This window comes from Tenrec ecaudatus, chromosome 14, assembly GCF_050624435.1.
Source record: "Tenrec ecaudatus isolate mTenEca1 chromosome 14, mTenEca1.hap1, whole genome shotgun sequence".
In the NCBI taxonomy this organism is placed as follows: domain Eukaryota; kingdom Metazoa; phylum Chordata; class Mammalia; order Afrosoricida; family Tenrecidae; genus Tenrec; species Tenrec ecaudatus.
In genome coordinates this window covers 44,460,973-44,477,375 of record NC_134543.1, presented here as the reverse complement: position 1 = coordinate 44,477,375, position 16,403 = coordinate 44,460,973, and the positions used below count along the sequence as shown (strand labels likewise).

Below are 16,403 nucleotides of genomic sequence, written 5' to 3'. Positions count from 1 at the left end.
GCCCCTGGCAGACGCCGAGGCCGCTCACGCAGCAGCTGCTGCCAGCCTGGCAAGGACTGCCCCGCGCAGCCTCCCCTCCCGGTGCAGGGGAGCCAAGCTGGTGCCAAGGGTCGTGCTCCGCCACCGGGCGCTCTCCACTAGCGCCGCCGCCCCGGAACTCCAGCCTGGGCACCCAGCTCAGGGTCCCACCGCACCTCCTCTTTCTGGAAGCTTCCACTCCAGCTGGAGGTCCAAAACCAAGCTGCCCTCGCTGGTGAGGACTGGAGGTGCCAGGCCCAGCGGCGCCTTCCGCCGCGTCTGCCGCTCTCGGAACTCTGGGGAGCCACGCATCCCCATCTGCTAAGCACAAACTCCTGAAGGTTCCGCCAAGCCCCTGACCCCAACCTTCAGGAAGCTTCCTTCTCAACAAGAGGTCACGGCGTGCAGACAGTGGAGGCCCGAGCCATCAGGCGCTTAGATTTAAAAGGTCCAGAAAGGGGGAAAGATAAAATCGTCTAGATACTTCTTCTGTTCGCTTGGCAACCATGCAGTACGGTTCCGTCCTAAAAGCACTTTATTTCTAATAAACCGCTGTTCGCTGCGTTTGGCTATGGTCATGATCTGTGGAGGAGAAACCAACGGGAAGTGCCCTTGGACACCGTTAAACTGACACGGGTGGCGATCAGGAAAGCGGGCGGTCCCTGACCAGCTGGTCCTCCAAAATTTCCTCGAGAAACAAAAAGGAAAACGCATGGTTAGGCCCCCCTAATGATGGCTCTCGGCCGATGGCCCGAACGAACACAGCGGCTTTCTCGCTTCCTCCTGCTCGGCTCGCCTTTGGCAGACTGAGGGAGGCACGTTGTGCAATTTCTTATGAAACACATCTGGAAGGCGCGCGCTCGGACCGAGTGCCAGGGATTTTACAAAGAGTTTATGACTGTGACAGAAAATTGTCCTTTTAACGAGTTTACAAGCAGTAATCACGGGGACTTTTTTTACAGGACAGGACGCGCTCTGCTCCTCGCCAGATTGGCAGACACGTCCAAGACTCAACAACCGAGCGAGCAGGAAGTGGGCCCTGGGAAACCGAACTTTGGCCAGTCTAAAATTGCATGGAGCAAGCTAGAAGAGTGGGGGGTGGTCACCTGGGTAGGAAGAGAGGGCATGTAAGAAATTAAAGTAATTGGCCCTTCCTTATTTTCCAGGGAGATTTCCGCGCTGTCCTTTGAAGCCTGTCAGGGTCATTGAAAGCTATCTTTGTGCGGGGTGTTTGCTTTGGGGAGTGAATGTAAAGAATGTGTGGAGATCCCCTATGAGAGCCCCTCCTGCAGAGGGTGGCATTTCTCCGTGGCCCAAGACGTGGAGAATAAACACCCTAGTGACTTAAATAAACACCGACTTAATGATCCAAAACACTAACAAGGGAGATTGGGACCCTGAGCTCCCAAGCCAACTGGATGGTCTCAGAGCGGCTGTGTGCACATCTGTCCATCATTGAGGGGAAATGACTTTATAAGTAAAAGTGACTACAGTTAAGTACAGTGACCTTTCTCCCTGCACTTCCGCCAAGGTCATTTGATAGCTTCTTTTTAAAAAGAAAAGCTAAAGTGCTCATCTTTAAGAAGGCCTCAATCCCGCCCCTCCCCTCCAAACACCTCGGGCTCCTGGATGAGGCCACAAAAGGTGGGAGAGAGTGAGAAAGAAAGGAATGTATTAATAGTGACACTTATGGATGAGGGAAAAAATCAAAATTATGAAACTGTCATGTTAGAAAATAATAGACTCTCTCTGGGGAACAATATTTTTACAAAGCACAAGCAAGCCAATCCTGTTATCCTGAGTAGATTTTTAATAAATAATGCCAGTTGTTTCACTAGTTTTAAAAGCTGGATACAGAAGATACATCATTTTTGCCCCTGGCAAAAATAATATGGAGCCTACACAATTGGAATTTCTTTCTTTCTTTCTTTCTTTCTTTCTTTCTTTCTTTCTTTCTTTCTTTCTTTCTTTCTTTCTTTCTTTCTTTCTTTCTTTCGGGACCCAAAACTGGCAGCAGTGCAGAGACTGCCCTGCTGTACAAATTAACTCACAATGTTGCTATGCTTGTTCTGGGTTCCTTTGGTTTTTGTGCCCCTTCCAAACTGATGCAGATATTTTACTTTCACAGTCTTGTCATAATTCTGTTAACATCAAAACACTATGTTAACATATGAAAGTTGTGGAGAAACTCTCATCATAAACAATACTGCATACCTAAATAGTAATAAAAATTAAAATAATTCTTTTACTGCCATATATTAGCCAACTCACTATTCTTGGTTCAGATGATGGCCATCCAAGTGCCACCATTAAGTAAGCAAGAGAGAAACTATGACTTGAAAAAAATTAGGGCCCAGTGATAGCAATCCACAACTCACCTTTCAGAAATAGAATCCGTACTCCTGGTGTTCTACTAAGTTTTAATTTAGATGGGTTTTAGGTACAATAGAAAAGAGACCTGAAAAACACATGCTCTTTTGGTAACAAAGACCAGGTTGCCAGATTTGTCCACATACTTTTGCAAACTAGAAACTAGGAAGAGGAGACATCCTTCAGAGGAGTAGGTAAGCCACAAATATGAACCCTTCCAGGGCATGAGAAGTAATGGCATTCAGGAAAGTGTTCTTCTTTTTCTTCACATTGATTCATTTCAAAAGTCCACCATAAAATTTAAAAAACCCAGAAAACAAACAACAACAACCAAAAATACCCACTAAATTTGACAAAAATAGTTGTGTGACTAGCGGTCGCTTCTATTTCTAACTGCCTCACAGAGAGAGCATTAAGACATTTAGGCACTTGGCTTCTGTGTTTTGTTTTCCCTAATACTGTACTTTTCATTTGACTCTACATAAAATGGTTTAACACTAAATATGAAAAAATGTAAACTTAATTTTTCCCTCCATCAAAAAGTTCTATGATCATGGTATTCCTACTCACTTCGAAAAAGCAACCATTCCCCTCCAGATGGGAGGTGCTTTTCTCCCCTTCCACAATTTGGATCTCTCTCTCTCCTCTCTTTGAAATTTCCTTGTCCTCTTCCCCAAACATTTCTCCACAAATAAATTTGAAGGAAATAAAATTGGTGGATTTGACATCCCCATTCATTGTCAAAACAGAAAAATCACGGAAGCAGGAGCAGGGATTGGTTGCTCAGAACAAGACTTGGGTTTTGACTGGGTGCCTTTGCTTGTTTGGGTTTTTGTTTCTCCCTCCCCGCCCCCAACACCCCGCAATCTTTGTACTGGGAGAAGAAATGCAAAAATGGAGAGAGTCGGAGAGAAGAGGGTAACTAAGCTTGAGATTGTTGTTGGTTTCGATTTTTTTCCTCAGTGTGCTTGTGAAAGTCCACCATTCCTTTATGCACAAAGAACCCCGAAAACAAGCTGCAGAAATGTTCCTGATTTCTATTTACAAGTGTCCCTAGTCGCTGCAGGTGCTGGCTGCTCCAGCCATATCTTGGAGACGCCAGTCCCTCCCCACTTAGGATCCCAAGTCCACCAGACTGGAGGTGAGAGGACCCAGCAAAGAGTCCTGGAGCTGGTGCTGGTGAGCCTGCAGGCCATGAGCGGGCTGTGAGGCCGTTAAACCGGGGAGAGAATAGTTTGAGGTCCTAGCATGGCCCATGTTGCCCTGCAGCAGAAGGACCGAGTTCTGGTCTGGACTTTGGGGAGGCGAGAATTCTTCTTCTGAGCTGGACATGAGCGGCTTGCCCCCTTCCAGAGGAGAGAGTTGATTCTGCTTGTTGGAGGAGGAGTTACTGTTTTCGGTGTTCTCCCTGAGAAATAGAGGACAACACCATATGGTTAAAAAGACAAGAAGAAAGAAAGGTAGGTAGGTTAAAAAAAAAAGTGTGAGATGGAGGGAGGAGAAGAGGAAGGGGAGGAAAGGGCCATTGTGCAATCTGTCACCGACCCAAATGGAAGAGCTCTGTCCTCCCACCCATCCCCAAGGGTCATGGGGGAGGTGAGGAGGCCCAGGAGAGTGGAGAACTGGCCTGCCACAGGGAATGACTACCCTCCACATTTCAGAAATCAAGCTGAGCAGGGCTTAGGAGGAAACAAACGAAACGGATTCTTTTCGTTTCGTTTAAGCAGTCATTTAACATACCAGGTTTAGACATCATGTCACATCAGGCCTAGGAAGAACTCAGCTTTAAACACCTCCCAACAAATGGTTGTTGGTGAGGAAGAAAGTGAGCAGGAGACAAACGTAGCTCCCGGTGCACACAAGTTGGGGGTGAGTCAAGTCAATTGCCCAGTTCCCATCTGAGGAAACAATTAAACGTCCAGTTCCCCTGCCCCTGCCCCTGCCCGGAGGTTGTGGCTTCCCAGACGCCGGACGGGTCATGGGAAGCGGTGCCCAAAGCGGCCCACTGACCTGAGTCAACAGTGGGAGCGAAGAAGCCGGTCTCTCCGATTTTATCAGGCAGTGGGCCCTCGGGCCTGGCTTATAGGACAGCTGCTTTGTAATTGAAGTCTAGCTGGAACGGTACGCCCCCTATTCCCGGGTTACTCGCTCAACTCCAGCCCCTCACGACCCCTCTCAAATGCTCCGCCACACCTGCGCACCCCTGGCTCGATTGGGAAACTTCGAGGGCCTGATCAGCTTGGGAGCGGGTGCCCAGGCGCACGGGGGGGGGGGGGGCGGCCAGACCCCCAGTTCTCGTCCACTTCAGGACGCGGCCGCCCTCCTGGCTTCCGCCGACCCCGTACTCGGCGCCACCCCTTCCCGCTTCCTAGCGCCGGCCAGCCCGTCCCAGTGGCCGCTCCCCTTTCGGAACAAGCAGGCAGCTCCAGGTGCCCCAATGGATCCACCCTCCGGCTTTTCCCCACGGAGCGGGGCGAGGAGGCGAGATCCTGGCCCCCTAGACTCTGGAAGGAACAAAGAGGAGCCGGCCTTCCCGGGCGCCCGCCTTCCCCCTAAGCCCTGGGGTCCCCGGCTCCCTCCCGGATCTCGGTGGGAAACTGCGAGAAGCGAGGAACCCGGCCAGGTGGGCCCGGTGTTGGCGCCGGAGGAGAGGAGGTAAAGGCAGGTTAAAATAACGCATTGCCTCTGAGCTCGGCGGACCGAAGTCTGGGAGCAGAGACGGGTCTCCCCGCCCCACCCCCACCAGACCAGAAGCGGCATGGACAGATGGACCCAGGAAGCCTTCTTCTTGGGCTCCGAGCGCGGGGCGTCCACGCAGCGCCCACTCCTCAAAGCTCTTTTCTGGGGGGGGAGGTGCTTTGGGACCTTTTGTCCTGCCAGTGCGCCCGAAGCCCGTCACCTCCAGTCCGAATGGCTCGGACGGGGCCGGGGCTGGGGGTCGAGCAGACGACCCTGGCCGGCTCCACCCCTGGGAGAGCCCCAGGAGAGGATGCGCGTCCGCCTTCCTCGCGCTGCCCACGCACACCTCCTTCTCCGGCACCCGGAGGCTCGCTCTCCGGCCCCCTCCTCTCCCAGCCAGTGTCCCCTCCCCCGGGGTCCGACAGGAAAAACCGCCGAGCGCTCGCGTTCTCCGACACTGACACCCCGAAGGATCCCACGCGCGGGGACTCCGAACAAACGCGCCCCCTTCTTCGGTCGGCGACTCCCCAGTCGCTGAACTTGGCGTGCGGCGCCGCGGAGGCCTGGGCGCGGCCCCGCCGAGCGGCGGGTGGCGGCCGGGACAGGAAGGGGTGGAGGGGACGGGAAGGCTTCCCGGGGTGGCCCGAGCCGCTGGAAGCGAGCGCGCCGCGTACCTCTCCTTGGCCTCGGCGGCCCGGTCTCTCTGCCTCCGGTTCTTGAACCAGTTGCTGACCTGCGTGGTGGTGAGGCCGGTGGCCTCGGCCAGCTCGCGCTTCTCGCGGGGCGACGGGTAGGGGTTGTGCGCGTACCACTCGCGCAGCACGCCCCGCGACTTCTCCTTGAAGCAGTAGCTGGTCTCCTCGCCGTCCCAGATGGTGCGCGGCAGCGGGAATTTTCGGCGCACCCGATACTTGCCCACGGCGCCCAGCGGCCGCCCGCGCAGCTTCTCGGCCTCCACGTAGTGCGCCTTGAGCCACAGCTGCTGCAGTTTGGGGTGATTGTGCGGCGAAAACTGGTGGCTCTCCAGGATCTTGTACAACTCGCGGAAGTTGCCACGGTGGAAGGCGACCACGGCCTTGGCCTTGAGCACGCTTTCATTCTTGTGCAGGTGGTCGCAGGCGGGCAGCGACCACAGGAACCTGCCCAGGCGCTCCAGGTTCCCTCCCTGCTGCAGCACCTCGCACACGCACGCCACTTGCTCCTGCGTGAAGCCGAACGAAGGCAGCATCGACATGGCTGGGGTCTGCCGGGGCGCACGACCGGGCGCACGCCGAGGAACGCAGAGCCCGAAGGGCCAAGGGGTGAAGGCGGCAGGGAGGGGGGCACCGGTTCCGAACCCCCTCCCTAGGCTTGGCGGCGGGGGCGAAGTGCCAGGAGGCTGCTGTCCCGAGTGGGCGGACGAAGAGAAGGAAGAGGAGGAGGAATGAGGGCGAGCGGGGCACCCAGCCGCAAGCGCACCTCTCAGCCCTGCAGGCCTCACTAGCTCCGGCCTCCTCCGGCCCCGTGGATGCTGCTGGTTGCTGGGGAACTTGGTTTCTGTTCTCCCTGCAGCAGCCTTAAAGCGCACAGCGTGCCCGGCAAGCTGATTGGCTGCAGGCGGCGCCTATCCGGGGCTGGCCAGCCCGCGCGTCGCCCGGCGGGGCAGTCAGGCTGCGCCTCCCTGCGCGGGGTGGGCGAGGCAGCGGAGCTGGGTCGAGGGGGGGAGTGGGTGGTGGGAGGAGAAGGACCCAGAGAGGTGAGAGAGAGAGAGAGAGAGAGAGGTGAGAGAGAGAGAGAGAGAGAGAGAGAGAGAGAGAGAGAGAGAGAGAGAGAGAGAGAGAGAGAGAGAGAGAGAGAGAGAGAGAGAGAGAGAGAGAGAGAGAGAGAGCTGCCGGGGATGAGCCCGTCAGGACCCTGCAACTCCAGCCTCCTCCCCAGTGTCACCTAAGGGTAGCCACTCACTTCTGGGCACAAATCAATGACTCTAGACTTTCTCATTCCCCTTCTCTCCGAAGCCCAGTCCCTGTCCCTTGCAGGCTAGCCCTTTCCCGGTGAGCTCATATTTAATTACTCTAATGTTGGGATGAATAAATAATGGATTGATGAATAGCTTATGGGTTTCGATAAATTATACAAGGGCAGGCGAAGGCTCCGGGCTGCAGCCACTAAAAGAGCGACTTCTCTCCGGGCTTGCTTCAGCCGCGGCGGGAGTCCAAACCTAGTCTCCTCTTCCCCCGCCGCCTCGGCGGTAGCGCGGGCACAGAGCACAGGTACTCGCCGCTGGACAGCGCTTCCCCTGCTCTCAAAGGGCCGCAGCCACTGGGGTAGGGACAGAAGAGGGTTAAAGCTCAATTGCTGAGCAGATAGGTCCATTTGTGATTTATCTTAAAATTCTCGGGTTAAACCGCTAGGTGCATATATACCCAGTTTCCCCACCTGTGCAGTTGCGTTTTTCAATGCCACCTCTCCTGAAAAATGTTGAGATGCTGAACTTGCTAATAGTAAGAATATTTTGGGAATGTCGTAGGAAAGGCACTGGTTGGGTGTAAATTAAATAAAACTGTGCCGGGCTCCAATAACCGTCCTGTTGTAACATAATCCTTACCCTGGCCTGAGAGAGACACTGCCCTCAAAGCGAGGACAACAGGGGCTCCAAGAAAGGTTAAATAAAGAGGTGTGTGTGTGTGTGTGTGTGTGTGTGTGTGTGTGTGTGTGTTGCAATTCTGGCCTATTTTTACTACCAGAGAATGAAAGATGCTTTTCCATTTAAGTCCCATCATCTGCTATTTTGTGTCGGAGTGGGGAATGCTTAGTAAAACTACACAAACTAATGGAACTGTAATTATCTTAAGCCTCATTTGCACACCTTGTTCCAAAGCAATTATTAAAAAGATTTTGAAAACAATTTGCCTCTCTAAACAAAGATAATCTATTGTCAGTAGCTGAGAGTGGCAGGAGATAAGAACAATGCCTAGAGATAAGGGGAGCAGAATGGTGGAAGGAGAGGGACTTTATGACTATACTTATCTCTGATTAGATAAGTTCAAAACAGAATTTTAAGTACACTTCAAAAATGCTTTTGATTTAAATGTGTCCTCTTAACGAATGCAAAGAACAAACTCTGAGGCTCTTTAAACACGTTTGTCTTCTTTAAATATGTTTTGGTTCCACCAGCCAAAGAGCCCAGCACAACCTAACCATTTGAGTGTTGAAATTTAAGTGGGAGAATGGGAAGTACTTACTCAGGCTTCCCTCTGTATTATTTATATGGTTTTAAAATAATGTGCCCTGTCAAATGCACCCTGCAACCTGCATTTTAGACTCAAAGTGTTCCCACCTCCAGGTAGCCCCTTGGGAGATTCCAAGCAGTTTCTCGGGCTACTAAAACACCTTCCCAATGCTTTCTGCATCCTTGGAACTGTGCTTTCCTTGAAATGAAACCGTGGGAGCAGATCCTAATATTTCATTAAACAGCAATGTTTTTAAAACTGCATCTACTGCATGCCTATCGTTTTGAAGGCACCCCTGCCACATGGTATGTGCCTAAGGACTTACTTTCGAAACTGGAAGTGTGGCATGGACATGGTTGTTCCCAATCCCATGTGTCTGGTAATTTTCCCTTCCCGACTTAGTTTCATGCTCATGATGTTTCAGATGAAGTCCTAAGGAGCTGCAGTGTCCTGCCAGAAAGAATGCCTTTGCTTGGAATAGATCTTTATTGACAAGGCAGCTGTGTGAGGACCGGAACAGAGGCTTCAACCCAGCTCTAAAAATCAGTTAATACCCTAAAGTCTGGAGCAAGTGCGCAGAATTACAGTGGGGGAGGTGAGGAGGAGGGCTGTAACTACAACCACCTCTCTTAAAAGAAGACTGACACACTGAGCCAGTGTGGAGTGCGCATTGTAATGAACAATTTCGTATAAGGAAATGAGGCAGAACTTGGACAAATAAGGGCAGGCATACATTGTCAGGGGATGACACAGAGCAGGGAGGGAGGTGGACATGATACACCAATACGACCACCTTTCCCATCCGCCTCCAGACTGTCCCTTCCCACTTCATGGAATTAGAACGTGTTAGACATTGACAACCACTTCGGAGACTTCTGTGTGGATTGAGGACACAGAGTGGATCAGGGGTTCTCTGCCCTTGGAGGCCCTGCCCGGGCCTGCCAACATGCCTTTTCTCTTTTGTAATCCAGAAGATCTCCTAACTAGAAAAGAAAGGTTCTGTGGACTTTGTACCAAGAAGCCTACCTGCTATTTCGATCCCTGGGTTAGAGGAACCAATTGTTATGAGTGTTAATTGTTGGCTCGGCTATATAAGGTTTCCCAAAATGGAGCCTTGCACTGGAAGCCACTAAAAGAGGTAAAATGACATGAATTCACAAACCACATAAACCAAATGATCCATTTTAAATCGAACACAGAGAGGTTTGAGTTGTTCTGGTAACATAAAACCTCTGCTGTTAATGCAAATCACACACACAAAAAAACAGAGATGCGCTGGAGATTTAAAGGGAATGAATCCCTACTGCCAGCCGGCTGCCGCCCAGCCCCGGGCTAGTCACGGTTCGGGAAGGTACCGCAGCTAGGGGGACGCTGAGACTTGGCCCGGGCTGGGGGTGTGGGCTTGGCTTCTCTGTGCAGGGAGCGGTCCAGGTGCGCACAACTGGGAGAAAGAAACGCCCATGAGGAGGCACGATGGGCAGAAAATTAGCGAGGAGATGCCATTATTTCTCCGCTGGGTGAACCTAAGGTAGTGGCGAGTGCCCGCTTTCTTGGAATTCCATGGCCATCAAGAACAGTAGTGCGGATCCTACACTGCCTACACACTTTTGGAAAGGGCCGCAACCGGGAGGCGTCTCTTCTATGACTTTCTGTGGTTGCTTTGGGTCAGTGCCTAGGACTCTCCAAAATCCGGGCCGAAGCAACGACGCTCATAATTTTCCTGGGTTGATCAGAGTACCCACGACTCTCCCGGTGGACATCGGTGACGCTGCCTCCCACCTGTCTCCTGGGGGCTGCTGCTTCCTGCAAGGTCTGAATAGGCCTAGGGCTCAGGCAGGGCGATTTGCGGGCTCGGAGAAGAGAAACCCAAAACCAGTCCATTAGTAAATGAGTTTTGTGTTGTCAAGGTTCTTTCCCATCCACTTGCTGTTCTGAAAAATAGATCACGTTTCGTTATCTTTAGTGGGAATCTGCAACGTGACACCGGATCCGTGCGGCCCCCGCCTCCCTGCCTGCCTCGCTCGGCCGAGTGGAGGGGAATCGCCGGCCTCCTCGGCTTATTTCTGAACAATGAGGATTTGTCTGCTCCCCTAATATATTTATGTATGGAGGGAGGGTGGCAGGGAGGGAGCTTTCTCCTGGAAGCGGGAAGCGCTCAAATTGAGCCTCCCGCTTCCTTGGTGGGAAAACCAGCGCTGGCCCTGGACGCCGGGGCACTGCCTGGACAAACACTGCCGCCCACACCTGGACAAACAGAGGACTGGTGAGGGGAATGCAGCTAAAATCCCTGCACCCCACGCGCTCCTCGCCCCCACCCCTCAAGCTACCTTCTCCCGGTTTTGGAAGCAGCAGAAAACAGAGAACCAGAGAGTGTGAATGAGAGGGGCAGAGTGGACAGAAAGACAGCCCCAGGGAATTCAGACGGGGCTGGGGGTGGTGTCAGAGCTGGGCGGGAAGGTTTGGAGGTGTCCTCTTCCCTTTCTTTCCCAGTATATGTCCCCCCCTCCCAGCGCCACGTCCCCCCCACGTCTGAGCTCACCCTGACTGTAAGCACTGGGAGTGTGTATCTTTCTATCCATTTCTTTCCCAATCTGAAAGAGGAACCGCTTTAGATGTCTGTGTGACTCTGTGTGTGTGTGTGTGTGTGTGTGTGTGTGTCCTAATCTCTCTCCATCTCTTTGCACCTCTCTCTCATGATCGCTTCGGTCCCCACTAGCTCTGGGTGCCTCATTTCTTAGACCCAAAGTGCTGACTGGTGCACCCAGGCCGCTGCGGGATTACCAGACTCAGAAATGCGGGCAGGGGCGCCAGACCCAGGCGGTGAGGATATGCCAAGCTGAATGGAGGCGCCAGTCAGAGATGGGGGTGCCCGCGGAAAAGGCCGGAGAAGGTGGGGAGGCCACCTGGGGGGAGGGGGAGCAGGCTCCTGTGCAGACTCGCCGCTTCCCAGGTTTGAGTCCGAGACCGCACTCAACTTCAAATGCCAAGTACCTTTCTGGGAAGTGAAGGTGAGGTGATTAGGATAATTAGTTCTTAAGAATTTAAGACACTCTTGACCCCCTATCTCCTTTGTTTTTTTTTTAAACATCTGCAGGCCAGTTTACAAAATGAAACCTTTCAAATGTCCTTATCTTCCATTGGATTTCCAATCAACTTTTTGTTCTTCCTAAACTAATGTGCATCCTGAATAAGGCATCTGTCTAAGCTAAGAGGAATTTCCTTTGGGAGGTGAAGGCCTGCAGCTCCGCCTGTGCAGAGGAAAGTGCTAGTGACGGTAACGCAGGGTGACACTAAATAAACAGTTAGGGTGGACTGGAAAGATGGAGTTAATTATCCAGTGAGCTGCGTTTCAAGGCAGACCATCAGGGGCTGATTTGTTTTGGCTCATGGTCCAAGGAAGGAGACAAACCTCTCTCTTCTTCACATCTCCCTGGAATCCTGATCATTCAGGTCTCAAACAAAGCGAAAGAAAGAAAACAAAAACGGCTTCCCAGGTAGTTCGCTCACGACTTCAGTTAGAATCGGGTTTATTACACCTCCGCAGACTGCAAAAATGTGCACCCCGCTGCCTCGTGGCCCTGGAGAGAGCACCCAAAGCGATTCAAAAACACACTGGCACAGAGAAGGAATGAGGGGACGAGGAGCCCATTAGAGGCCCAGTGGTAAAGGCAGAGCCCATCCAGCGCTCTCCTCCGCCCTTTACTTGGCCCTTATAGTTTATCAAACTACTGTTCATAAAATCGAACATGTTGGCCTACTTTTCACGATGGTTTTTCCTCCTTCCTTGCAATCCAACCCCCCCCCCCAAAAAAAATCAGGCTTCATGAAATTTTAGATGCAATTAGATTTACTGTTTTCCTGACTATCCGGTTTCCTCAGGTAAGCCTGCACTTATATATAAATCCTAGTAACTTAAAACTCTTCCCTCCCCACTCTGCTCTTCCCTCCCTACCCCGCCCCCCACATTCTGATATTAATAATCCCTGGCTGCCCCTCTTTCCGGGTCATTACGGTACTGCTGGTCTCTAATCAATCCTAATGCGATGGCAATTGGAGTCCCTGATGACTGCGGCTCGGGTTTCTTGTAATGGCTCTACCACATTTTCCTGGACCTCCTTCTTTAACCTGAGATGCCAGGGGGACGAGTCCATTCTCGGCTGCTGATTACTTCAAGATGTAGGGGGCTGGTTGCAGCAGAAGCGCACAGCGTGGCTGCCATCGCGGGCCAGGCGGCTGGGGTGAGCGGGCGTTTCTAACTCCGGGCTCGGGAACCCGGACGCCTATGCTCCCAGCCTTTCCTTTTCCCAAACGCAACCCAACGGGCTGAGGCCGCCCCGCCTCCCGCCCGCGTGAAGACGCCCAGAGGTCTCTGGGCCTCTCCATTTCTCTGGTCCACAGCCTGCAGTGGCCGCCTTGGCTCCCGGGGCCAGGCCTGTCCTCTGCCCGGAAACCTCTCTCTCTCTTTCTCTCTCTCTCTCTCTCTCTCTCTCTCTCTCTCTCTCTCTCTCTCTCTCTCTCTCTCTCTCTCTCTCTCTCTCTCTCTCTCTCTCTCTCTCTCTCTCTCTCCTCTCTCTCTCTCTCCTCTCTCTCTCTCCTCTCTCGTCCATGAACCAGCTCCCTTTTCCGGTTGCTGGGGTTGTTCTCTCGCAGTGCCTTTCCGCTCCCCAGTTTTCGTGCGGATTCCCAAAGGAAAGATAGCATTCTCTCCCCGCACTCTGACCCGTGACCTCTCTCCCTTTCTCCGCCTCACCAGGGCCTGAAGACCAGGGTGTTCCCGACAAAAACTGAGATGCAGAAGTCTGTTTCCGAGTCCAGAGGTCGCCCTCGCTCTGAAAAGGCCCCGACCTTAGGGGGCCACCCATTCGGAATCGCTAACCGCTGTGGACCAGAGCCCAGCACCTCCTTCTCGTTGGTAGCACCCCCGGAGGAGAGGACCCAAGGGAACTTGCCCCGCACCGCCCTCTTCCCGACTAAGCACCCCCTGGCCGCCTCTGCCTGGGGCCCAGGCCCGCAGCGAGGCCATCGGCACGTTCGCGGCTTTTGAAGTCTTCCATTTCTCGGCCTAAAGCCATTTAGCGTAACCCGAGTCCAGGATAATTGCCACGTCTCTGCCGCGATACTTTTTAAAACAAGATAATGCATCTGAATTGCGGAAGAAAAGTGCTGCGGACAAATTGGGCGCTGAGTTCCCGAGATGGATCGCTTTGTTAGCGGCGGCCAGCGGTTTGTGACTCAATTAGCGCAGTTCTGGGAGCCGCCTGCGCTCGGCAGCGGGGTCAGCGCCAGGCGAAGCCCCCTGGAGGTTTGGGGGGGGGGGGCGGAGCGCTCCAGGCCCATCCATGTGTCAGAGCACATCACGCCGTGGGAATTCTATTTTTGAACCCCCACACGGCCACGTGGTTTGGGTTCGGATCCAGAGGATTAGCCACCTCTGAAGGTGCGAGGACACTGCCCACCCTCACTTACCTCCTGCCCCTGCCCTTTCGCAAGTCTCGCCCCCTCGCCTGGTTTCCAACACCCCTAAGCCTGGAGCCCTCTTCCTGGAAGTCAGCAGGAAGAGGCCTCGAGGCCGCAGACCCCCATGTTGTAAGCTCTAAGAAGGCCCTAAGGTCTTCTCGTCCAAGTTCACCAGCCACCCGGGCCCCAGATCATCCCAGTAGCAGACCTCCGCCCAGCTTCCGCCCGCCCAGCCCGGAGTCTGGTGCAGCCGCGCGGCTGCGTGCGCGTGTGAGGCTCAGTGGCCGCACTTGGGGGCGTGAGAGAGGTCGCCGTGCCCCAAACTCCCTCTCGGCCCCACGGGCGGGCAGGCGGGCGGACCGTCCCGCCTCCGGGCGTCGGGCCTAGCCCCTGCCTGGCAGCCAGCGCCGGGAGCCCCCTCCCCGGGACCCCGCGAGAGCTTGGGGCGCGGCGTCTGCGCCGGGGACGGCTCCGCCCAGTCGTGCGGCCCGAGGTCGCGTGCTCCGGCCGGGTGTGCGGCAGGGCGGTCGGGACCTAAGCCGGGCCCCCTCCCCGTGCGGATCGGTCCCCGGGCGGTCGGCGGGCCGGGCGGCGGAGAGGCGACGGGAAGGGTGGCGGGGCGATCCAGGAAGGCGGGGCCGAGGAGAAGGCGCCCCCGGAGCCGCCGGCCCGGCAGCGGGCGCGGCTGGAGGAAAGAGGGCGCTGTCTTCCTGGCAAAGGAGCCCCAGCCTGGCCGTCAGGAACCGAAACAAACAGAAAAAGAGAAAAATCTGCCGAGCAGAGACCGGGGGCCAGGGGTGCAAGGCGGGGAGGAGCAGAGAGGCGGCGGGGATGCTCGGCCCACAGCCGAGGGACCACTGCCCTGCCACCGTTTGGGACTCTTGGCAAGGGATCCGCTGAAACTCCTAGAAATCTCCCTCCACTTGCCTCCCTCCAGACCCACCCCTCCCCCTCGCCTTCTCCCTCAAAAAGCTGGAGGCGTTGGAGTAAGCGCTGCTGCACTTGCTGGCTGGCTGGCTGCTGGCCAGCAAGGTGCCCCAAGTTGCCGGGGTCGGGTGGGGTGGGGAGAGAGTCCTAATTCTCTTTCCTCAAGGGAAGACTGAGTTTTTGTTGTTTGTTTGTTTGTTTGTTTCTTGGGGCCCAGGGACAAAAAACAAAACAAAAAACTGCCATGCCTGCCAATCCTTCCCAAGAGAAGGGTCTGGGCACGTCCCCACCTGTTGTGCCCACTTCTTGCCCAGGAACTAGGAAGAGATGGAAGAGCCTATTATTTACAGCCATACATTGGTTAGGGTGAAGGTCCCAAAGACCATTACTGCCAAGCATTCCCCACCCAAACCCACACATTTAAAACAGGGAATTTACGTTCATTCGTGAGAAGCAGACTTGCCAAGAGTACACACCTCTTTATCCTCTACAAAGGAAGCCGCGCCTCAGTCTTTCCCAGTTCAGAACAAAAGGCAGAGCAAAACAAAAGGATCCCGAACTCACTCATCTTCTGTCTGGAGAAGTCCCACTGACTCAAGGAGCGTCAAGACCCTCTTGAACTGACAAAGATACTAGCAAGAATCCGCTCCTACATCCATCACCCGAACGTCTCTCTCTCAAGGCTCCACGTGAACTTCCTGGGACACCGTGACTCTGGCGTAGCCCCTGCAGCAGAATCCAGGTGGCCCTGTAGTTCCGCCTTTGGCAGGAGTGGGATTTCCTACAAGTAACTGGGTGGGCTGCCGTCAGCTTGCTCTTCACATTGGGAACTGCTTCTCTTGTGGCAACGTCTGTTTCTGTTCATCCGATTTTCTAATTTCTTTGATCAGTCTAAATATTTTCTTGGCGAACGGAAATTGACCATGCCATGAATACGATAACAACCTCCTAGTGAAGGAAAAAAAGAGAGAGAGAGAGAGATTTTGTTTCCAAAGAGCAGGAAAAAAAGGGCTGACTGGTAGGAGCGCCTGTAACAGATTCCAGCACATACATCTTGTCGTTTCTGCCCCAGTTCGGTGAAAGCTGTCTTTCTCCCTAACAGAGCGCCTTCCAATTCTCCAATGCTCGCCTCCCCTCAGATAAACACACACCTGGTCTGCTAGCGATCTTTGATTCTCTATATGTGGAAAAAAATAAAAGAACTTCAATAGACACCTCTGGAGAATTTCCCTTTAAAACAGATGAAAGGCAAGGGGAATACAATGTTCTCTTCATCCCTTTTCCTTGGGAGTCAAAATAAACGATTTCTTCTTTATGTGACTGTACATCCTGCCTTGTGGCTGTGGCTATAAGCAAGACGACCAGTAATAAAAAGTGTTTTGAAATTGTGTATTAAATGCGAGTCTGTGGAAATCAAGTGGGGGGGGGGGCGAGGGAGGAGCCCGCCTTCACAGGCAAGAGTTGGTAGATTTCTTAAAAAGCTGCAAGAAAAGGACCTTTCACCTCTCATTAGTGATGCCATCAGTGCTCGGGCAGAGCGCAGCTGAGGTCATGTTACATATGGCACAGTCTGCTCAGCACTTGAAACTTCAGCTTTGAAATTTTAGAGAGGGGAAAGGTCATCTTTAATAAGCTAAAGTCTGGGGCTCGCCTTGCCCTTGTTGCAAGCTGGGTGGGTGTCCATATGCTTCAAACCCTCTGTTCCACTTCCCCTCCCCTTAATTTGTAGTTTTAAGTTGATTT

General features: G+C 53.6%; 1 protein-coding gene across 1 annotated transcript; it reads right to left on the bottom strand.

The window, feature by feature from the left end:
* Positions 1-1,847: 1,847 nt before the first annotated feature.
* Positions 1,848-6,502, bottom strand: SIX1 (SIX homeobox 1). The gene is made up of 2 exons (XM_075530660.1): positions 5,742-6,502; positions 1,848-3,796 (listed from the first exon to the last, which is right to left on the bottom strand). Exons 1-2 carry the CDS (start codon positions 6,299-6,301, stop codon positions 3,502-3,504), a joined length of 855 nt encoding a protein of 284 aa, XP_075386775.1. The 5' UTR covers positions 6,302-6,502; the 3' UTR covers positions 1,848-3,501.
* Between the last annotated feature and the right edge of the window lie 9,901 nt (positions 6,503-16,403).

Bases quoted from the DNA above. Each gene is read 5' to 3' on its own strand.
- SIX1 (XM_075530660.1), bottom strand. From the start codon at position 6,301: ATGTCGATGCTGCCTTCGTTCGGCTTCACGCAGGAGCAAGTGGCGTGC. The intron at 3,797-5,741 runs GTACGCGGCGCG...TCTATTTCTCAG, and splicing joins GCCGCCGAGGCCAAGGAGAG to GGAGAACACCGAAAACAGTA.